Source organism: Oncorhynchus tshawytscha, linkage group LG13, assembly GCF_018296145.1.
Source record: "Oncorhynchus tshawytscha isolate Ot180627B linkage group LG13, Otsh_v2.0, whole genome shotgun sequence".
NCBI classification, from domain to species: Eukaryota; Metazoa; Chordata; class Actinopteri; order Salmoniformes; family Salmonidae; genus Oncorhynchus; species Oncorhynchus tshawytscha.
Window position 1 is genome coordinate 31,535,272 of NC_056441.1, and position 24,672 is coordinate 31,559,943.

The 24,672-nt window shown below is 41.7% G+C and overlaps 2 protein-coding genes across 2 annotated transcripts; both read left to right on the forward strand.

Moving 5' to 3' along the window:
* Window positions 1-1,182: 1,182 nt before the first annotated feature.
* LOC121839054 (GATA zinc finger domain-containing protein 15-like) lies at window positions 1,183-4,244 on the forward strand. Its single transcript, XM_042295518.1, has 3 exons — window positions 1,183-1,355; window positions 2,998-3,064; window positions 3,716-4,244. Exon 3 carries the CDS (start codon window positions 3,723-3,725, stop codon window positions 4,068-4,070), a length of 348 nt encoding a protein of 115 aa, XP_042151452.1. The 5' UTR covers window positions 1,183-1,355; window positions 2,998-3,064; window positions 3,716-3,722; the 3' UTR covers window positions 4,071-4,244.
* Window positions 4,245-4,725: 481 nt separating this feature from the next.
* On the forward strand, window positions 4,726-9,398 carry LOC121838941 (mucin-5AC-like). The gene is made up of 2 exons (XM_042294909.1): window positions 4,726-6,392; window positions 9,053-9,398. The coding sequence occupies exons 1-2, from the start codon at window positions 4,837-4,839 to the stop codon at window positions 9,396-9,398; spliced, it is 1,902 nt and encodes a 633-aa protein (XP_042150843.1). The 5' UTR covers window positions 4,726-4,836.
* Window positions 9,399-24,672: the final 15,274 nt, after the last annotated feature.

Below are 24,672 nucleotides of genomic sequence, written 5' to 3' on the forward strand. Positions count from 1 at the left end.
CTTAGTGGGGAAATCTGGGATTCAAACAACAACGCTGACACCCCACCACTTTAATAAACGTAATCACTCTCAAATTCATAGATGTAGCAATGGATGCAAGGACTGACCATCCATGATATCAAAATGATGAGGACCAAGGCACTCTTCAAAATACTGAAACACTATTGTAGTGTCATGTCAATGTTCAATAGAAAATATAAAAAAATAACTTGAGCATATTTCATTATCATAGATACAAGTTTTTAAATATGTATTTTTTTATCAAGTCACAAGATACAGATTTTTATTAATTTCTCCAAATATATCAACTGTAAAGTCCAAAAATGTAAGGTATTTCGCACACAATATTTTATCAGAAATTAATTTGTTATATTATTATACATTTCTTTCTTTCTTTTCAGCAGGTACACACAAATGTTTAGGTGTCATTCTTCATTGTAAGCAATCATTTAAAAATGATTTTAGCATCTGGAAAATGCTCCATCATCAAATGCTCCATCAGGAATTCCTCCATTGTTGGGCTCACCATGTGGGGTCATTGTGACCCTCAATCATATTTACCAGCTGATTAAAACAAATCTTGACATCACATTTGTTAGAGATTCATAAACTGAATCTACTGTTAAAAAGAAACAACTATGTTTTTAAAAAGATATGGGAAGTAGCACATGTGAGAGTGTAGAACTGTTAAATAGAAAAGGCTGACTGCTTACTTCAGGCCACTGATTAAATTAAATGAATGGCTCCAAAGTTAAGTTAAGTCAATTAAGTACAATTAAGCAAGATTCTGGCTACAGAAAATCTTTTAAAAAATGTATTTGTGACCTAAACAGTTTACAATAAAAGGTCAGTACATAACTGTTATTATACTCTCAAACACATTATTTTCCCCCCTCCCCTTTTTCAATTATTTTTAGTCCATCCCAAATTTTTTGTCAGGACACCTAACCAGTTTTCCATACTACGTCAGTCAGTACCTGGGGAAAAAACAAAAACATTTTGAAGCTAAGTACTTCCCACTTGCATTCCTCTGTCCCTCCCTTTTTCGTCACCTTTATCTTATTATCTTTGGTGCCTCCCAAAATATTACGTCACCTGAAAGAGACAATTTGTGGCATCAAACCAGCCCTATAGTAATATAAATACAAACTAGAAATACATTGGCCTGACAGTATACACGGGAACAGTTCAATTGTAAGCTTGAAATGGTTAGCAGAACTAGAAAGATAATGAGATTTTAGAGTAGATATAAGCTAGATATTGTGATTGTTAGTTGTCATTAACCAAGACCTTCCTCAATTGATATTTGGAGAAATTACAGAAATAGGTGACTGGCATTGAAGTATTTGCTGTAGGTAAGTAATAACCTTTACTCTATAATGGAATATATAAATGGAAAATACTTGATAAATATTTTTTTTAAATAAATTGCACACAGCACCAAAACAATTGAAATATCATATACAAATATAACAAGGTAAAATGGTCTTACAAGAAAAGATCCAAATCCAAAATTGATAATGTAAAGGCAACAACATTGAAACAATGAAGATTATGGTTATTATGTACACGTTATATGTAAACATCCATACACTTTTGATGAACTACTAAACTGTCACAGAATATGTATAGGAATATGTAGTTAATTGCTGGCAGACCATTCGATAACTTTAAATTTATATGATTTACAGTGCCTTCAGAAAGTATTCATACCTCTTGACTTATTCCACATTTTATTGTGTTACAGCCTGGTCTTAATGATGAAATGCCCATGCATGTTATGTAAATGTGAACATGAGTTAATGCCGCCACTTCAGATCACTCTGACGGTTTTCTTGTACAGTACCCAATGCTTTATGAAAACTTTCTTGATAGGTCGATGTCCTCATTGTTGTTTTACGGTCTTTTTTAATACGTTTTATGTACACACTTTATTACAATTATTAGAATACTTATGAAATGCACATTGTTATATTATAGGGGTGGCAGGTAGCCTTGTGGTTAGAGTATTGGGCCATTAACCGAAAGGTTGCTAGATCGAATCACAGAGCTGACAAGGTAAAAATCTGTTGTTCTGCCCCTGAACAAGGCAGTTAACCCAATGTTCCTAGGCTGTCATTGTAAGTAAGGATTTGTTCTTAACGGACTTGCCTAGTTAAATAAAAAATATAAATATTTGTAACATATGTTTGTTTTCCTTATACTCCAGGATTTTGTGAGTGTTTTTAATTTGCACCCTTATGTTGACATTGCTCCAGCCACATCCGTTCAATGCATTTTATGCTTGAGGCCTAAATTAGAATTTAATAGAGCAGTGATATTAGCAAGAGCAGTGTGCAGGTTTCTTATTTTTTCTCATCTTTTTAAGAATGTAGAAAATGGATTGGTCAACTTTTGAAAGCCAAGTTTAAATACTTATGTTTATTAAGCAGCAAAATGTGGATTTCTCTTGAAAAATTGTAATGCTAATTTGGATTTTACTATTTCATGTTTTATATTTGAAAAAACATGCATCTTTTGATGAACTACACCGATTACTTTCACAGAATATGTATGAATTCCTGGTCGCTCGCAGACCATTTGCAAATTTGAAATGCACTTTCCTCTTTTATGAAGTAACATGATTGGTGGGATGCGGTAATAGGCTGATTTCTGATGGGGAAAAATGCAACGCTAATCTGGATTTTACTGTGTAATTTCACTAAAGTGTATAAATCCATGTTATAGTGGTTATAGTGACCGTTGTGAAATTATTCACAGCCTTGCAAAGTTTTCACATTTTGTTTCCTTGTTTTTTACATTATTCTTCACAAGCTAATTTTGTTCGCAGCGATGTCTTGAATGAATAATTATTCACACCTCTTGATCTGGCACACCTAAATGAGTTGCATAAATTTGCTTAAACAAGTTACAGATTAAGTTGAAAAGTGTCCACCCCTGAACATTAATAGTGGCTTATGACCTGTCAATAAAATGTATATTTTCCTTTCTATTCAGAAAACAACTGCATCAACTGAGTCCAAAATGAAGACACAGAAACTGACAGCTACTTTATTTACCATGGGTATGTAGTACACTGAATTTCATTCTGTGTTCATGTTTCTAACTCATTTTTTACTATTTGCTAACTTCATGCCAACTCGTGTATTAATCCTGAATTAAAATATTAACAACCAAAAAGGCAAGATGGTGACAAAATAGACCATATACATTTGGATAATGTAATTAGAATAATGAGCAATGATGTACATGCTGTATGCATATGATGTTACAATGCTTATGATTTTTCTAAATATGTTTATTTTGACATTTCATGGGGGCAATTTTACATTTTGCCAAGGCTACTTTACTGTCAAATGTCTCCCCTCGATTAAATACGTTTCCAAAATATAAAAAGGAAAATGACTCAATTGTAAGCGGTAAACATTATCACACTGCTGTAACATGTATTACTTGAATTATATTACCACACTACTGTAATGAAAAATGTACCCTCTTTTCAACAACAACAAAAATAGAACTCAGGTGTGGTAATCTCAAGGTATTATACGTAATATTATTAACAATCAAGGGAATAATATGTAGCTATAAAATATAATTGTATATATTACATAAAAAAGATGTCAAAAACTGCACCATGCTGATGAAGGGAAATCTTGGAAATGTTGATATTGTGCGCAATAAACATATTAACCATTCATCTCATAAACCACAGTGTTTTTATGCTGGAATATCCATGGAGTTCTGACCACAACTGCAGCTCCTACGACAACTGCAGCTCCTACGACAACTGCAGCTCCTACGACAACTGCAGCTCCTACGACAACAACTGTAGCTCCTACTACAACAACTGTAGCTCCTACTACAACAACTGGAGCTTCAACGACAACCAATGCAGCTCTTCCTACAACTGTAAGTCCTACGACCACTACACCAGCAACCACAACTACAGCACCTTCTACGACAGCCACTGCAGCTCCGACCCCCACAACTGCAGAACCTACAACGACAACTGTAGCTCCTACGACCACTACACCACCTACTTCGACAACCGCTGCAGCATCTGCTAAAATAACTACAACTGACGCTTCTACGACAACATCTTTAGCGCCTATGACCACTACAACGGCAGCACCTACTTCAACAACTACAACTGAAGCTCCTACGATAACCACAACTGCAGCACCTACTTCAACAACTACAACTGAAGCTCCTACGATAACCACAACTGCAGCACCTACTACGACAACTACAACTGAAGCTGCTACAACAACTGTAGCTCCTACGACCACCACAACTGCAGCTCCAACTACGACAACTACAACACCTACTACGACAACCACAGCACCTACTACGACAACCACAACTGTACCTCCTTCGACAACCACAACTCCAACTACAACAACTGTAGCTCCAATGACCCCCACAACTGCAGCACCTACAACTACAACTGCAGCACCTACTTCAACAACCACGACTTCAGCACCTACTACAACAACTACAACACCTACTACGACAACCACAACACCTACTATGACAACCACAACTGTAGCTCCTACGACCACCACAACTGCAGCACCTACTACGACAACCACAACCGAAGCTGCTACGACAACCTCGACTTCAGCGCCTACTACAGCACCTACATTACCTACTACGACAACCACAACACCTACTACGACAACAACAACTGCAGCTCCAACTACCACAACTGTAGCTCCTACGACAACCACAACTGCAGCTCCAACTACAACAACTGTAGCTCCTACAACCACCACAACTGCAGCACCTACTACGACAACCACAACACCTACTATAACAACCACAGCACCTACTATGACAACCACAACTGTAGCTCCTACGACAACCACAACTGCAGCTCCAACTACAACAACTGTAGCTCCTATGACCCCCACAACTGCAGCACCTACAACGACAACTGTAGCTCCTACGACCACAACTACACCACCTACTTCAACAACCGCTGCAGCATCTGCTAAAATAACTACAACTGATACTCCTACAACCACATCTGTAGCTCCTGTGACCACTACAACTGCAGCACCTACTTCAACAACTACAACTGAAGCTCCTACGATAACCACAACTGCAGCACCTACTACGACAACTACAACCGAAGCTGCTACGACAACCACGACTTCAGCACCTACGACAGCTACAACACCTACTACGACAGCTACAACACCTACTACGACAACCACAACACCTACTACGACAACCACAACACCTACTACGACAACCACAACTGTACCTCCTACGACAACCACAACTGTACCTCCTACGACAACCACAACTGTACCTCCTACGACAACCACAACTGTACCTCCTACAACAACCACAACTGTACCTCCTACGACAACCACAACTGCATCTCCAACTACAACAACTGTAGCTCCTATGACGCCCACAACTGCAGCACCTACAACGACAACTGTAGCTCCTACGACCACAACTGCAGCACCTACTACGACAACTACAACCGAAACTGCTACAACAACCACGACTTCAGCACCTACTACAACAACTACAACACCTACTATGACAACCACAACACCTACTGTGACAACCACAACTGTAGCTCCTACGAAAACCACAACTGCAGCTCCAACTACAACAACTGTAGCTCCTACGACCACCACAACTGCAGCACCTACTACGACAACCACAACCGAAGCTGCTACGACAACCACGACTTCAGCGCCTACTACGACAACTACAACACCTACATTACCTACTACGACAACCACAACACCTACTACGACAACCACAACTGCAGCTCCAACTACAACAACTGTAGCTCCTACGACCACCACAACTGCAGCACCTACTACGACAACCACAACACCTACTATGACAACCACAAAACCTACTACGACAACCACAACACCTACTACGGCAACCACAACACCTACTACGACAACCACAACACCTACTACGACAACCACAACACCTACTACGACAACCACAACTGTACCTCCTACGACAACCACAACTGCAGCTCCAACTACAACAACTGTAGCTCCTACGACCACAACTGCAGCACCTACTACGACAACTGTAGCTCCTACGACCACAACTACACCACCTACTTCAACAACCGCTGCAGCATCTGCTGAAATAACTACAACTGATACTCCTACAACCACATCTGTAGCTCCTGTGACCACTACAACTGCAGCACCTACTTCAACAACTACAACTGAAGCTCCTACGATAACCACAACTGCAGCACCTACTACGACAACTACAACCGAAGCTGCTACGACAACCACGACTTCAGCACCTACGACAGCTACAACACCTACTACGACAGCTACAACACCTACTACGACAACCACAACACCTACTACGACAACCACAACTGTACCTCCTACGACAACCACAACTGTACCTCCTACAACAACCACAACTGTACCTCCTACGACAACCACAACTGTACCTCCTACGACAACCACAACTGTACCTCCTACGACAACCACAACTGCATCTCCAACTACAACAACTGTAGCTCCTACGACCCCCACAACTGCAGCACCTACAACGACAACTGTAGCTCCTACGACCACAACTGCAGCACCTACTTCAACAACTACAACTGCAACACCTCCTACGACAACCACAACTGCATCTCCAACTACAACAACTGTAGCTCCTACGACCCCCACAACTGCAGCACCTACAACAACTGTAGCTCCTACGACCACAACTGCAGCACCTACTACGACAACTACAACCGAAACTGCTACAACACCCACGACTTCAGCACCTACTACAACAACTACAACACCTACTACGACAACCACAACACCTACTATGACAACCACAACTGTAGCTCCTATGACAACCACAACTGCAGCTCCAACTACAACAACTGTAGCTCCTATGACCCCCACAACTGCAGCACCTACAACGACAACCACAACCGAAGCTGCTACGACAACCAAGACTTCAGCGCCTACTACGACAACTACAACACCTACATTACCTACTACGACAACCACAACACCTACTACGACAACCACAACACCTACTACGGCAACCACAACACCTACTACGGCAACCACAACACCTACTACGGTAACCACAACACATACTACGGCAACCACAACACCTACTACGGCAACCACAACACCTACTACGACAACCACAACTGTAGTTCCTACGACAACCACAACTGTACCTCCTACGACAACCACAACTGCAGCTCCAACTACAACAACTGTAGCTCCCACGACCCCCACAACTGCAGCACCTACAACAACAACTGTAGCTCCTACGACCACAACTGCAGCACCTACTACGACAACTACAACAGAAACTGCTACAACAACCACGACTTCAGCACCTACTACGACAACTACAACACCTACTACGACAACCACAACACCTACTACGACAACCACAACACCTACTTTGACAACCACAACACCTACTATGACAACCACAACTGTAGCTCCTACGACAACAACAACTGCAGCTCCAACTACAACAACTGTAGCTCCTATGACCACCACAACTGCAGCACCTACAACAACAACTGTAGCTCCAACGACCCCCACAACTGCAGCACCTACAACGACAACTGTAGCTCCTACGACCACAACTACACCACCTACTTTGACAACCGCTGCAGCATCTGCTAAAATAACTACAACTGATACTCCTACAACCACATCTGTAGCTCCTGTGACCACTACAACTGCAGCACCTACTTCAACAACTACAACTGAAGCTCCTACGATAACCACAACTGCAGCACCTACTACGACAACTACAACCGACGCTGCTACGACAACCACGACTTCAGCACCTACGACAACCACAACACCTACTACGACAACCACAACTGTACCTCCTACGACAACCACAACTGTACCTCCTACGACAACCACAACTGTACCTCCTACGACAACCACAACTGTACCTCCTACGACAATCACAACTGCATCTCCAACTACAACAACTGTAGCTGCTACGACCCCCACAACTGCAGCACCTACAACGACAACTGTAGCTCCTACGACCACAACTGCAGCACCTACTTCAACAACTACAACTGCAACACCTCCTACGACAACCACAACTGCATCTCCAACTACAACAACTGTAGCTCCTACGACCCCCACAACTGCAGCACCTACAACAACTGTAGCTCCTACGACCACAACTGCAGCACCTACTACGACAACTACAACCGAAACTGCTACAACACCCACGACTTCAGCACCTACTACAACAACTACAACACCTACTACGACAACCACAACACCTACTTCGACAACCACAACACCTACTTCGACAACCACAACACCTACTACGACAACCACAACACCTACTACGACAACCACAACACCTACTGCGATAACCACAACTGTAGCTTCTACGACAACCACAACTGCAGCTCCAACTACAACAACTGTAGCTCCAACGACCCCCACAACTGCAGCACCTACAACGACAACTGTAGCTCCTACGACCACAACTACACCACCTACTTTGACAACCGCTGCAGCATCTGCTAAAATAACTACAACTGATACTCCTATGACCACATCTGTAGCTCCTATGACCACTACAACTGCAGCACCTACTTCGACAACTACAACTGCAGCACCTATTACGACAACTACAACCGAAACTGCTATGACAACCACGACTTCAGCGCCTACTACGACAACTACAACACCGACTACAACAACCACAACACCTACTATGACAACCACAACTGTAGCTCCTACGACCACAACAACAACACCTACTACGACAACCACAACACCTACTATGACAACAACTGCAGCTCAAACTACAACTGTAGCTCCAACGACCCCCACAACTGCAGCACCTACAACGACAACTGTAGCTCCTACGACCAAAACTACACCACCTACTATGACAACAACTGCAGCTCCAACAACCATAACAACTGCAGCTCCTACGATCACCACAACTGCAGCACCTACTACGACAACCACAACCGAAGCTGCTACGACAACCACGACTTCAATGCCTACTACGACAACCACAATTGTAGCTCCTACGACAACCACAACTGTAGCTCCATCTACAACATCTGTAGCTCCTATGGCCACTACAACTGCAGCACCTACTTCAACAACCACTGCATCTCCTACTACAACAACCACTGCAGCTCATACAACCACTACAACAGCAGCACCTACGACAACAACTACAAATGCAGCTCCTACGACAACCACAACAGAAGCCCCTACAACAACAACTGTAGCTTCTACGACAACAAATATATCCCCAACCACTACAACGTCAGCAGCTACTGCGAAAATAACTTCAGCTCCTACTACAACAACTGTAGCTCTTACAACCACAACGACTGCTTCACATACTACAACGATAACTAAAGCTCCAACGATAACAACAATTGCAGCACCAATTACGACACCTACATCTGCAGCACCTACTACGACAACTACATCTGCAGCACCTACTACGACAACTACATCTGCAGCACTTACTATGACAATTACAACTGTAGCACCTACAATGACAACTGTAGCTCCTATGACCACTACAACTGCAGCACCTACTACAACTACAACTGCAGCACCTACTACAACTACAACTGCAGCTCCTACTACAACAACTTTAGATCTTTCGACCACAACAGCAGCAGCACCTACAACGACAACTGAAGCTCCTACGATAACCACAACACCTCCTACGACCATTACAACAGCAGCACCTATAACAACTTTAGCAACTACTTCGACAATCACTACAGCTCCAGCTACAACATCTTTAGCTCCTACGACCACTACAACTGCAGAACCTACTTCAACAACCACTGCAGCTCCTACTTCAAAAACCCCTGCAGCTCCTACTTCAAAAACCACTGCATCACCTACAAGAACATCTGTATCTACTTTGACAAACACTGCAGCACCTGCTACAATAACTACAACTGAAGCCGCTACGGCAACCACAACACCTACTCCGACCATTACAACAGCAGCACCTGCTACAATAACTACAACTGCAGCTCTTACAACAACCGCAACTGCAGCTAAAGCTACAACCATAAGTGCACCTCCTACTATAACATTTTTAGCTCTTATGACCACTACAACAGCCGCACCTACAATGACAACTGTTGCTCCGACGGCAACTATAGCGCCTACGACCACTACATCTACCATACCTACAACAACTAAAGCTCTTACTCCAATAACTGTAGCTCCTTCAACCAGCACCACAAAAGCTGCTATGACAATCAATTCAGCTCTTACTACAACAACCATTGGTCCTACCACCCCTACAACTGCAGCATCTACTACGACAACAACTGCAGCTTTTACGAAAACCCCAATTGCAGCTCCTACAACTGCAGCTCTAACAACTGCAGCTCCAACAACTGCGGCTCCTAAAGCTGCCACTGCAGCTCCTACAGCTGCAACTGCAGCTCCTACAACTGCAACTGCAGCTCCTACAACTGCAACTGCAGCTCCTACAACTGCAACTGCAGCTCCTACAACTGCAGCTGATAATGCTGCTCTAATTACAACAGCTATAGCTCCTACAACCACTACAATGGAAGCTCCTTCAACAACCACAACTCCAGCTCCTTCGACAACCACAACAAAAGCTGCTACAAAAACCACAACTGTAGCTGCTACGACCACCACAACAGCAGCACCCACAACGACAACTGTAGAAGCAACCACACCCCCTCCTACTCTGTTGCTGACCACTCCTTTCAATACCACAAGTGGAGGTTTTCCTGGCTGGGCTCTGGCCATTATCATCCCTTGTGGCATCGCTATCATTTTGGTACCTCTGTGGATCCTGCTATGTGTACGTATAGTCTTGTGTTCACTTGTGTACTGTGTATACTGTTCACATATTTATTCAAAAAATATGCTACATTTCTGCAATGATTTAATTTTACATGTGAATCATACTTCTCCATCTTGTTTTGCAGTGCATTTTATGTGGCGGATGTGCAGCTATAAGGAGACGCTGGCACAGACGCAGATCTTACAATGTACAGTACACCAGAAGAAACGGTCTCTTCTGAGGTGACAACGCTAACATCTGTGGCCAATTGTCATCACAAGAACAGCCAATCATCTATATCTGCTAATTTAATTCATGGAAAATCACTTGGCACTTTAAGATGCAAATGGAAAATCATGGAAAATCACTTGACTACATAGCAGCATCTGTGCAAATCTGATATCTGAAGACTCAAAAATCACTTGACTGAAAAAGATCAAGTGAAAATTAATAAGCTTAAAAGGACATATGTTTTTTGTGCAATGTACTACTTTTTATATTATGCATCTGATTGTTAATCAAAGTTACAGCTGAGCTGAACAAAGTATGTTTATATATTTATTAGTCATGTCATTTGTGGTTTCAAGCTGTGCTGTCCACTGACTAAAACGGTTATCATTTATTTATTTTATTTATAATAAGCTTCATTCCATTATTTATTTTTTGTTTGTTATTTCCTCTCTTGATTAACTATGAAGTAATTTATTTTGAACTGCAATACAGTACTTGTTTCTTCAACTTACAGTTTGACAAATGTAATGAAGATACAACCCAGTATTATTTTATGAAAAGGTTTGACTAAAGGGTGATTATAGACAGCACATCTACACATCAAATGTAGTCAAAATTGTCCAACCTGGCACCTTAATCTATGCAAACCTTATTAAAGACACAATTAATTCAAAAAACGTGATTTTTTTATGTTTTGTATTCAGTGCCCTCAGAATGTATTCACACCCCTTGACATAAAAATGGTGTTACAGGCTGAATTTGAAATGGATTAAATTGAGATTTTGTGACAAATGGCCTACACACAATACTCCATACTGTCAAAGTGGTATTATGTTTTTAGATTTATTTTTACAAATTAATTGAAAAAGTAAATAAGTATTCAACCCCTTTGTTATGGCAAGCTTACATAAGAAGTCACATAAGTTGCATGGACACACTCTTTGTTCAAAAATAGTATTTAACATGATTTTGGAATGACTTCCTGTCACGACTTCCACCGAAGGTGCCTCCTCTCCCTGTTCGGGCGGCGCTTGGCGGTCGTCGACGCCGACCTACTAGCTGCTACCGATCCCTTTTCCTTTTTCATTTGGTTTTGTCTGTCTTGTGTTCACCTGTGTATAGTTTATTTAATCTCACCCTACACGCTAGGTTTTGTGCGGGATTGTTTGCATTACTGTCGTTAGTTTGGGATGTGTTTTTTAAATTTTTTAAACTTTTAAGCAGGTGTATTTTCACAGGACTGTTTTGCCCACACGTTAGTTTAGCAGAGGAGTGTTACCTCCGTTTTGTTTACTAGACTGCGTTCCTGTGTTCTTGTGGCTACGTTTGTGGTCATGTGCCTGTTGTGTTGGTGGACAGTAATAAAACGCCCTTCTTGGATATTCTTGCTCTCCTGCGCCTGACTCTACACCCACCTCGTGGAGGGAGAATCTGACACTTCCTCATCTCTGTACAACCACAAACACCAGGGAGGTTTTCCAATGCCTCGCAGAGAAGGGCACTTTTTCATAGATGGGTTAAAGAAAAAAGACAGACATTGAATAGCCCTTTGAGCATGGTTAAGTTATGAATTACACTTTATATGGTGTATCAATGCACCCAGTCACTACCGAGATACTGCCGTCCTTCCTAACTCAGTTGCTAAAGTGAAAGGAAACCGCTCAGGAATTTCACCATGAGGCCAATCCTGACTAAAACAGTCACAAAGTTTAATGGCTGTGATAGGAGAAAACTTAGGGTGGACCAATAACATTGCAGTTATTCCACAATACTAACTAAACTGACAAGAGTGAAACGAAGGATGCCCGTAGAAAATGTAGCAAAGCAATTCAGTTTTTGTCCAAAATACAAGGTGTTATGTTTGTGACAAATCCAATACAACACATTACGTCAAGGACTTGGAAGTTTTTCGGAATATAACATAAATGGAATGTAGCTAAGCACAGGTAACATCCAAGAGGAAAACCTGGTTCAGTCTGCTTTCCACCAGACATTGGGAGATGAATTCACCTTTCAACAGGACAATAATTCGAAAACACAATGCCAAATATACACCGTCTCTTGGTGTCTTTCACATACATATACTGTACATATACATACAGTTGAAGTCGGAGGATTACATACACCTTATCAAAACACATTTAAACTCAGATTTTCACAATTCCTGACATTTAATCCTAGTAAAAATTCCCTGTCTTAGGTCAGTTAGGATCACCACTTTTTAGAATGTGAAATGTCAGAATAACAGTAGAGAGAATTATATATTTCAGCTTTGTCATGGTTTTCTTTAGGTGAAGTAGAGGCGGACCAAAATGCAGCGTGGTTGTTATTCATTGTACTTTAATAAAGAAACTGTACACGAATAAACTAACAAAAGTGCAAAAACCTAAAACAGTCCTATCTGGTGCAAAACACAGAGACAGGAACAATCACCCACAAACACACAGTGAAACCCAGGCTACCTAAATATGGTTCCCAATCAGAGACAATGACTAACACCTGCCTCTGATTGAGAACCATATCAGGCAAGTCATAGAAATAGACAAACAAGACATCCAACATAGAATGCCCACTCAGATCACACCCTGACCAACCAAAACATAGAAACATACAAAGCAAACTATGGTCAGGGTGTGACAAGCTTTTTATTTCTTTCATCACATTCCCAGTGGGTCAGAAGTTTACACACACTCAATTAGTATTTGGTAGCATTGCCTTTTCCTCCAGCATCTTCACAGGGTCCTTTGCTGTTGAACTGGGATTGATTTGCACTTTTCGCACCAGAGTACGTTCATCTCTAGGAGACAAAACACCCCCTTCCTGAGTGGTGTGACGGCTGCGTGGTCCCAAGGTGTTTATTCTTGCTGACTATTGTTTGTGAAGATGAACGTGGTAACTTCAGGCATTTGGAAATTGCTCCCAATGATGAACCAAACTTGTGGAGGTCTAAACATTTTTTTTATAGGTCTTTGCTGATTTCCCCAAGATGTCAAGCAAAGAGTTTGAAGGTAGGCCTTGAAATACATCCACCTCCAATTGACGAAATGATGTCAATCAGCCTATCAGAAGCTTCTAAAGCCATTACATAATTTTCTGGAATTTTCCAAGCTGTTTAAAGGCACAGTCAATTTAGTTGTATGTAAACTTCTGACCCACTGGAATTGTGATGCAGTGAATAATAAGTGAAATAATCTGTCTGTAAACAGTTTTTGGAAAAATGATGTGTCATGCACAAAGTAGATGTCCTAACCGACTTGCCAAAACCTATAGTTTGTTACCAAGAAATGTGTGGAGTGGTTGAAAAACAAATTTTAAAAGTGTAAACTTCCGACTTCAGCTGCATATAAACTCAGCAAAAAAACAAATGTCCCTTTTTCAGGACCCTGTCTTTCAAAGATAATTTCTAAAAATCCAAATAACTTCACAGATCTTCATTTAAAGGGTTTGAACTCTGTTTCCCATGCTTGTTCAATGACCCATAAACAATTAATGAACATGCACCTGTGGAACGGTCGTTAAGACACTAACAGCTTACAGACAGTAGGCAACTTAGGACACTAAAAGAGGCCTTTCTACTGACTCTGAAAAACACCAAAAGAAAGATGCCCAGGGTCCCTGCTCATCTGTGTGAATGTGCCTGAGGCAAGCTGCAAGGAGGCATGAGGACTGCAGATGTGGCCAGGAAAATAAATTGCAATGTCCGTAATTTGAGACGCCTAAGACAGCGCTACAGGGAGACAGGAAGGACAGCTGATTGTCCTCGCAGTAACAACACCTGCACAGGATCGGTACATCCAAACATCACACCTGCGGGACAGGTACAGGATGGCAACAACTGCCCGAGTTACACAGGAACACACAATCCCTCCATCAGTGCTCAGACTGTCTGCAATAAGCTGAGAGAGGCTGGACTGAGGGCTTGTAGACCTGTTGTAAGGCAGGTCCTCACCAGACATAACCGGCAACAACGTCGCCTATGGGCACAAACCCACCGTTGCTGGACCAGACCGGACTGGCAAAAAGTTCTGCACTGATGAGTCGCGGTTGATGTGATGGTGATGGTCGGATTCGTGTTTATCGTCAAAGGAATGAGCGTGACAGAGGCCTGTACTCTGGAGAGGGATCGATTTGGAGGTGGAGGGTCCATCATGGTCTGGAGTGGTGTGTCACAGCATCATCGGACTGAGCTTATTGTCACTGCAGGCAATCTCAACGCTGTGCGTTACAGGGAACACGTCCTCCTCCCTCATGTGGTACCCTTCCTGCAGGCTCATGCTGACATGACCCTCCAGCATGACAATGCCACCAGCCATACTGCTCGTTCTGTGCGTGATTTCCTGCAAGACAGGAATGTCAGTGTTCTGCCATGGCAGGTGAAGAGCCCGTATCTCAGTCCCATTGAGCATGCCTGGGACCTGTTGGATCTGAGGGTGAGGGCTAGGACCATTCCATCCAGAAATGTCCATGAACTTACAGGTGCCTTGGTGGAAGACTGGAGTAACATCTCACAGCAAGAACTGGCAAATCTAGTGCAGTCCATGAGGAGGAGATGCACTGCAGTACTTAATGCAGCTGGTGGCCACACCAGATACTGACTGTTACTTTTGATTTTGACCCCCCTTTGTTCAAGGACATATTATTAAATTTCTGTTAGTCACATGTCTGTGGAACTTGTTCAGTTTATGTCTCAGTTGTTGAATCTTATGTTCATACAAATATTTGCACATGTTAAGTTTGCTGAAAATAAACACAGTTGACAGTGAGAGGACATTTCTTTATTTGCTGCGTTTTTATATATACACTGCTCAAAAAAATAAAGGGAACACTAAAATAACACATCCTAGATCTGAATGAATGAAATATTCTTATTAAATACTTTTTTCTTTACAGAGTTGAATGTGCTGACAACAAAATCACACAAAAATGATCAATGGAAATCAAATGTAACAACCCATGGAGGTCTGGATTTGGAGTCACACTCAAAATTAAAGTGGAAAACCACACTACAGGCTGATCCAACTTTGATGTAATGTCCTTAAAACAAGTCAAAATGAGGCTCAGTAGTGTGTGTGATCTCCACGTGCCTGTATGACCTCCCTACAACGCCTGGGCATGCTCCTGATGAGGTGGCGGATGGTCTCCTGAGGGATCTCCTCTCAGACCTGGACTAAAGCATCCGCCAACTCCTGGACAGTCTGTGGTGCAACGTGGCGTTGGTGGATAGAGCGAGACATGATGTCCCAGATGTGCTCAATTGGATTCAGGTCTGGGGAACGGGCGGGCCAGTCCATAGCATCAATGCCTTCCTCTTGCAGGAACAGCTGACACACTCCAGCCACATGAGGTCTAGCATTGTCTTGCATTAGGAGGAACCCAGGGCCAACCGCACCAGCATATGGTCTCACAAGGGGTCTGAGGATCTCATCTTGGTACCTAATGGCAGTCAGGCTACCTCTAGCGAGCACATGGAGGGCTGTGCGGCCCCCCAAAGAAATGCCACCCCACACCATGACTGACCCATCGCCAAACTGGTCATGCTGGAGGATGTTGCAGGCAGCAGAACGTTCTCCACGGCGTCTCCAGGCTGTCACGTCTGTCACATGTGCTCAGTGTGAACCTGCTTTCATCTGTGAAGAGCACAGGGCGCCAGTGGCGAATTTGCCAATCTTGGTGTTCTCTGGCAAATGCCAAACGTCCTGCACAGTGTTGGGCTGTAAGCACAACGCCCACCTGTGGACGTCGGGCCCTCATACCACCCTCATGGAGTCTATCTGACCATTTGAGCAGACACATGCACATTTGTGGCCTGCTGGGAGGTCATTTTGCAGGGCTCTGGCAGTGCTCCTCCTTGCACAAAGGTGGAGGTAGCGGTCCTGCTGCTGGGTTGTTGCCCTCCTACGGCCTCCTCCACGTCTCCTGATGTACTGGCCTGTCTCCTGGTAGCGCCTCCATGCTCTGGACACTACGCTGACAGACACAGCAAACCTTCTTGTCACAGCTCGCATTGATGTCCCATCCTGGATGAGCTGCACTACCTGAGCCACTCATGCTACCACTAGAGTGAAAGCATTCAAAAGTGACCAAAACATCAGCCAGGAAGCATAGGAACTGAGAAGTGGTCTGTGGTCACCACCTGCAGAACCACTCCTTTATTGGGGGTGTCTTACTAATTGCCTATAATTTCCACCTGTTGTCTATTCCATTTGCACAACAGCATGTGAAATGTATTGTCAATCAGTGTTGCTTCCTAAGTGGACAGTTTGATTTCACAGAAGTGTGATTGACTTGTGTTGTTTAAGTGTTCCCTTTATTTTTTTGAGCAGTGTATATATAGTCTCAACGTCAACAGTGAAGAGACGACTCCTTGATGCTGACCTAGGCAGAGTTCTTCTATCCAGTATCTGTGTACTTTTGCCCATCTTAATATTTATTTTTATTGGCCAGTTTGAGATATGGCTTTTTCTTTGCAACTCTGCCTAGAAGGCCAGCATCCCGGAGTTGCCTCTTCACTGTTCACGTTGAGACTGGTGTTTTGCGGGTACTATTTATTGATGCTGCCAGTTGAGGACCTGTGAGGCGTCTTTTTCTCAAACTAGACACTCCAATGTACTTGTCCTCTTGCTCAGTTGTGCACCAGGGCCTCCACTCCTCTTTCTATTCTGGTTAGAGCTAGTTTACGCTGTTCTGTGAAGGGAGTAGTACACAGCGTTGTACAAGATCTTCAGTTTCTTGGCAGTTTCTCACATGGAATGGCCTTCATTTCTCAGGACAAGGATAGACTGACGAGTTTCAGAATATAGTTCTTTGTTTCTGGCCATTTTGTACCTGTAATCGAACCCACAAATGCTGACGCTCCAGATACTCAACTAGTCTAAAGAAGGCCAGTTAAATTGCCTTTTTAATAGCACAACAGTTTTCAACTGTTAGCCTTTTAAAATGATAAACTTGATTTAGCTAACACAATGTGCCATTGGAACACAGGAGTAATGGTTGCTGATAATGGGCCTCCATACGCCTATGTAGTTATTCCATTAAAAAATGGACCATTTCCATCTACAATAGTCATTTATCAACAATGTCTACACTCTATTTACGATCAATTTGATGTTATTTTAATGGACAAAAATGTCCAAACCTTTGAACGGTACTGTACATATTACCTCAACTAACCGGTGTACCCCCCTGTATATAGTCTCGCTATTGTTATTTTAATGCTGCTCCTTCATTACTTGTTACTTTCTTATTCTTATTCATATTTTTTTGAAACTGCATTGTTGTTTAGGGGCTCGTAAGTAAGCATTTCACTGTAAGGTCTACATGTATTCGGCGCATGTGACCAATAAAATTTGATTTGATGACAACATTTTTTACTTGAAGATGTACCAATACTCCAGTTTAACATGTGTGTAGATGTTTCTGCATCATTTGAGACAAAGAGGACAAGTCGGAAATGGGAAACATGACACCGGTAACCTCGCTGCCGGATCCGCTTCTTGCCCGAGCTAAACATGAGCAGATTTACTGCCTGCATTTTGAACCCTGCCTACCCAAACTCTTAATTTGTTGAGAGTTATCTGTCTGAAGAGGATCCTCCCTAAAATATTTTTTTCCCCCATTTCGAATTGTCAGAGAGCAGCCGACATCCTCTCCAGACCTTCTGCCGTTACCTAGCTTACGTTGCCTGACGACTCATGCTGAATTAATTTCTACTGCTCTATCGATTGCTACATACATTCTACATTCAGTCTCAACCTGCTATCCTAGAAGTCAAAATCAGTGGCATGGTACAAAACAAACTCATCAGCGACTGGATGGTCTTTCAGACTCATAGAGAAGAAATGTCAGTTGGCCGGAAAGATGTGGATGGGTAACCAGGCAATAGCTTACGATGCTACAAGGTCTAGGATATCCGAGACTGTCATCTCAGGTTTTGTTGAATGTGAAATGTCATATTACCACAATGATATTCTTTCCTGCACTGTCTCTGTGAATAGGTTGCGCAATATGAGCCATACACGCTATTGCTGTCACACCCTAAAAAACTACAGCCTAAAAAAAAACACGTTCTCTTCGTCTAGCAAGTATAACCAGAATTGCACACACTTTACATCCACGGCAACGTTCCTTATTAGCCAAGAAGGCTCTGAGTTGAACAACTTGGCAGGTTGAGTCAGCCATCCCTCTCAGGGAGCATGTAGAAGTTCAGAAGCGATACATGATGCTGGTTAGAAACAAGTTGCACAAAATCATTTGTTTTTAGATCAACTATTGTATTGATCACTTTTGGGCATAGTGCCCAGCTAAAGGGCACAATCTTCAACAGCAAGCTCCATTTTTGCAACCCATTACTTCGTCTGGGTTATAATAATAATAATAATAACAACATTTAATTTGTAGAGCATATTTCCCAAGCTCAATGAACATAAGGTATAAAACAAAAACAAACAAAAACAGCATCAGTACATCAGAAAGTAGAAACAACTAGCACAAGACAAAAACATGACCTACTAATGAAAAACATAGATTTTAATCAAATATTAAAAGCTAGCCTGAATAGGTGGGACTTTAGTTGTTTTTTAAATGAGGAAATGTAAGCTGCCTCATTGACATGTACAGCTAGAGTGTTGTCACTTATGCTGTGCAGGTTTGTGGCCGGTATGACCAGGCTGTTTGAGCCTTATGATCTTAGGTTGAGTGCTGGTGAATAGTTCTCTAGAAGTTGGCGTATATATTTAGGTGCATCACCCTTGAGGGCCTGAAATGTGAGCAGAATAATCCTGAATTTGATCCTATATTGAACAGGCAGCCATGGAGGTTAAATAAAACAGGGGTGATGTGTTATTTTTGGGGTGGTGTGTGAGAATATTCTGGCAGCTGCATTCTGGATAATCAGAGTTGAGACAGGAGCCTTACTGAGATTCCTGTCAGCAGTGCATTGCAGTAGTCAAGATTAAATCAAGATTATATCCAATTTTATTAGTCACATGGCCCGAAGAGGACAGTTGTAGACCTTACAGTGAAATGCTTACTTACAAGCCCCTAACCAACAATGCAGTTTCAAAAAAATATGTAAAGAAGATCACACAGTCTTCCAGAACAGCTAGTGCTCTCATGCATGTTTCAGTGTTATTTGCATCGAAGCGAGCGTAGAAGTAGTTTAGCTCGTCTGGTAGGCTCATGTCACTGGGCAGCTCTTGGCTGTGCTTCCCTTTGTAGTCTGTAATGGTTTGCAAACCCTGCCACCTCCGACGAGCGTCAGAGTCGGTGTAGTACGATTCGATCTTATCCCTGTATTGACACTTTGCCTGTTTGATGGTTCGTCAGAGGGCATAGCGGGATTTCTTATAAGCTTCTGGGTTAGAGTCCCGCTCCTTGAAAGAGGCAGTTCTACCCTTTAGCTGAGTGCAGATGCTGCCAGTAATCCATGGCTTCTGGTTGGGGTATGTATGTACGGTCACTGGGGATGACGTCACTTATTGATGAAGCCAATGACTGATGTAGTGTACTCCTCAATGCCATCGGAGGAATCCCAGAACATATTCCAGTCTGTGCTAGCAAAACAGTCCTGTACATTCAATAACAATAGAACAAAAGAAAGTCTATATATAGTGTGTGCAAATGGCGTGAGGAGGTAAGCAAATGAATAGGCCCTAGTAGCGAAGTAATTACAATTTAGCAGATTAACACTTGAGTGATAAATGAGCAGATGATGTGCAAGTAGAGATACTGGTGTGCAAAAGAGCAGAATAGTAAATAAAAACAATATGGGGATGAGGTAGGTAGATTAGGTGGGCTATTTACAGATGGACTATGTACAGCTGCACCGATCGGTTAGCTGCTCAGATAGCTGATGTTTAAAGTTTGTGGGGCAAAAATAAGTCTCCAGGTTCAGAGATTTTTGCAATTTGTTCCAGTCACCGACAGCAGAGAACTGGAGGGAAAGACGGCCAAAGGAAGTGTTGGCTTTGGGGATGACCAGTGAGATATACTGTGTACTGTATTCTATACCATCTATTGCACCTTGCCTAAGCCGCTCGGCATTCGCTCATCCATATATTTATATGTACATTTTCTCATTCACCCTTTTTAGATTTGTGTATTAGGTAGTTGTTGAGAAATTGTTAGATATTATTGCACTGTCGGAACTAGAAGCACAAGCATTTTGCTACACTCGCATTAACATCTGCTAACCATGTGTATGTGACCAATACAATTTTATTTGGCTTAAGGTTAACGGTCTGGTTAAGGTTATGGTAAAAGTGGAAATGACGGCATTTTAGGAAAATCAAATCTTATTAAAATCTGTTCATAAACCCACCCCCAGGAAGAATATGACAATATATATATTTTTTTACATTTGTTGACAAGCAAGCACTTAGATATGGTCATTTTCACATTTTCATAAATTCTTAGAATGTTTGGGAATGAAGTATACTAAGGTATTTGTAAAGATTCTATAGCAATATAGTGTGGGAAAGCGGCCGTGCGTTTGGACAATTAATAGACGCTGTGGTAAATAACACCTAATAAAAACATTTATTTTCCAGGACCAGAATCTATGCAGACCGGTGTGCCATAGCCAATCAGAGCTACAGTAAGCCTTTATGCAAACAAGCCATTTGCCACACAGGCCTGCCATCATTCACTTTGAACTGGACTGTGTGTTTACAGGCAGTTGCAACAGCGTGACTTTAGATCAAAAGCCAAAAGCCACAAAACAAACCTGAATGGATTTCTGCAAATACGTCAATACCATGGGAGTCCTCTTACATTTGAACTTTACAATCCTATTGATCAAACAAACATGAAAAGCTAGGCTCTCTCTCCTGAGTTATGCAAATCAATAACAAGATCAACAACTAATGCTAGCAAGAGCAAGATTACCTAAAATCTAACTCAGGAACATTAGATAAAACTTCTTAAACTTTTTCAGCAAGTTGGCTGTCAAAATTGCCCTAATAAACAAATGGGAATTGTAGCCTACTCATCCTTCTGCAGCTTGCCTTGTCCCAACCAAGAACCCAAGCCAACTGGCTAAACTTCCAGACACAAATGAGAGAACACCTCACTGACCATTTTACTTGCCCTAGCAGAGCTGGTTAGGCTGTTTACCTGTTATCTAGAGTGTTCGTGACAAACTATTCCTTTTTTGCTTACGTTTATTGACACCGGTCATATTCAGCAAATGTTGTGCGTTTGGCACCCAGAGTGCTCTAAAATCAGAGTAGATAGCCAGAGTGAATTTGCGAAAGCAAGAGACATGCTAACTGTATAACACAGTCATTCACATTCTTGCTGGCTAACCAAATGACACCTGCATCTCCAGCCACTGAAAAATGATATTAGGGAAAAGTTGATGACCATATTTTGGGTACTGCTAGTGGCATTTTTTATTTAACTAGGCAAGTCAGTTAAGAACAAAATCTTATTTACAATGACGGCCTACACAGGCCAAACCCGGACGACGCTGGGCCAATTGTGCGCCACCCTTTGGGACTCCAAATCACAGCTGGTTGTCATACAGCCTGGATTCAAACCAGGGTGTCTGTAGTGACCCCTCAAGCACTGAGATGCAGTGCCTTAGACTGCTGTGCAACTTGGGAGCCAAAGTTTAAAGTTAGCCTAGGCTATTACCCCCTAAACAGACAGGATCCAAACTGAAAATATGTTAAAACATTAGTTTGATAAAGACAAAGAGCGTATTTATCAGAATCATTCATCCTAGGCCAACTAATCAAACAGATGTTGTGGCCATAATTCATCCCCATGCCGTGTTCACTGTAGAATTGTTAATCCATTTGCAAAATTCCAAGGAACAGGCAAGCTAAATTTGAACGCCTGTATATCGAAAAGACGACATTTTGGTTTGTAACCCTGAAAAATGTGTCTTTCAACTTGCCAAATTAAGCCCCGTTTCATATGATCACTCTGAGAATAACTATTCAAGAAGCGAGATGCGAATCACTTCACACTGTTCTATTCCCTTATATTACATTATATTTTTACTATAAAATCAATGTCTTGTCTGTTATAAGGGCTCCAGAAATAAGTGTGTCTTGTCTGCTAAATTAACAAAACAAGGCTATGACATTGTACAGCCATAGGCTTCTACAAGCAAGCTCCACACTGGTGAGGTTACTACCTTTTTGTTCCAGGATATAACCAGTTGACATTACAGTTTCATTAAATTAATCTTCAATGGTACTCGTTTTTTCATGAAATTAATATATAGTACCAGTCAAAAGTTTGGACACACCTACTCATTCAAGGGGTTTTCTTCATTTTTTAAACTATTTTCTACATTGTAGAATAATAGTGAAGACATCCAAACTATGAAATAACACATATGGAATCATTTAGTAACTAAAATATATTTTAGATTCTTCAAAGTAGCCACCCTTTGCCTTGACAGCTTTCCCACTCTTGGCATTCTCTAAGGAGGAATGCTTTTCCAACAGTCTACTGCCATTAAAAGTAACTTGTTACATTACACGGTTACTTACTGTGGAAGGTAACTCGTTAGTTGTTACATTACTTTTGCGTTACTAAAAAACAGCGGTGTAAAGTACTTCAGTAAATATACTTGAAAGTACTACTTAAGTCATTTTGGGGTAGCTGTACTTTACTATTTATATTTTGAACAACTTTTACTTTTACTCCACAACATTCCTAAAGAAAATAATGTACTTCCTACTCCTCCCTGACACCAAAAGTACTTGTTACATTTTGAATGCTTAGCAGGACAGGAAAATGGTCTAATTCACGCACTTAAAGAGAAAATCCTGGTCATCCCTCCTGCATCTGACCTGGTGGACTCACTAGACACAAAATGCTTTGTTTGTAAATTATGTCTGTGTTGGAGTGTGCACCTAGTCATCCGTAAAATAAAGAATAATCATTGTGCTGTCTGGTTTGCTTAATGTAAGGACTTTAAATGATTTATACTTTTACTTTAGATACTTAACTATATTTTAGGATTTAATTTTACTTTTGATACTTAAGTATATTTAAAACAAAATACAAGTAGGATTTTTCTGTGTGACTCACTTTTACTTGAGTTATTTTCTATTAATGTATCTTTACTTTTACTCAAGTATGACGATTTGGTACTTTTTCCCACCAATGCCAAAAACAGAAAAACCTCTTAAAATGCCTTGGGGGTGTTAGTCATTGTTATGCCCAGTAGACCACCCTACCTTAGAATGGCTTGCCTACTTAGTACTCGCGGGGTATTCAAAGTGGAACGTTACGCTCAGCACCTAAAGGGTTGTCAATGCGCCACACTGTAGGCAGCACTGATGTCATCGGATATCACGGGAGAGCTCAAGACCGAGATCTCTGTCAGATTTCTCAATAGTTTTTTCAGTTCTATAAGTAAATTGAAATGTGTATTTTGCAAGAAACAATGTCATGTTTTCTTTATCTCATTATTATTTGGCATTTGTAGTTCAGCAGCCTATTGAAATGTAACTGTTCCACAAAAAATGTGTGATGGAGGAGTATACAGATTATGATAATAAAGAAAGATGTATGAATAATAGCCTTCGTCCAAGTGTTCTAACAAAATTCTACATTAAACCATCGACTGTCTGATGAATGCAAAGAAACGTG

What these genes read in the sequence shown, in the direction of transcription:
- LOC121838941 (XM_042294909.1), top strand. Translation starts at nt 4,837, where the DNA reads ATGACAACCACAACTGTAGCTCCTACGACAACCACAACTGCAGCTCCA. An exon ending in ACAACCACAACTGTACCTCC is followed by an intron (nt 6,393 to 9,052) that starts TACGACAACCAC and finishes CCACAATTGTAG; the next exon opens with CTCCTACGACAACCACAACT.
- LOC121839054 (XM_042295518.1), top strand. Translation starts at nt 3,723, where the DNA reads ATGCTGGAATATCCATGGAGTTCTGACCACAACTGCAGCTCCTACGAC.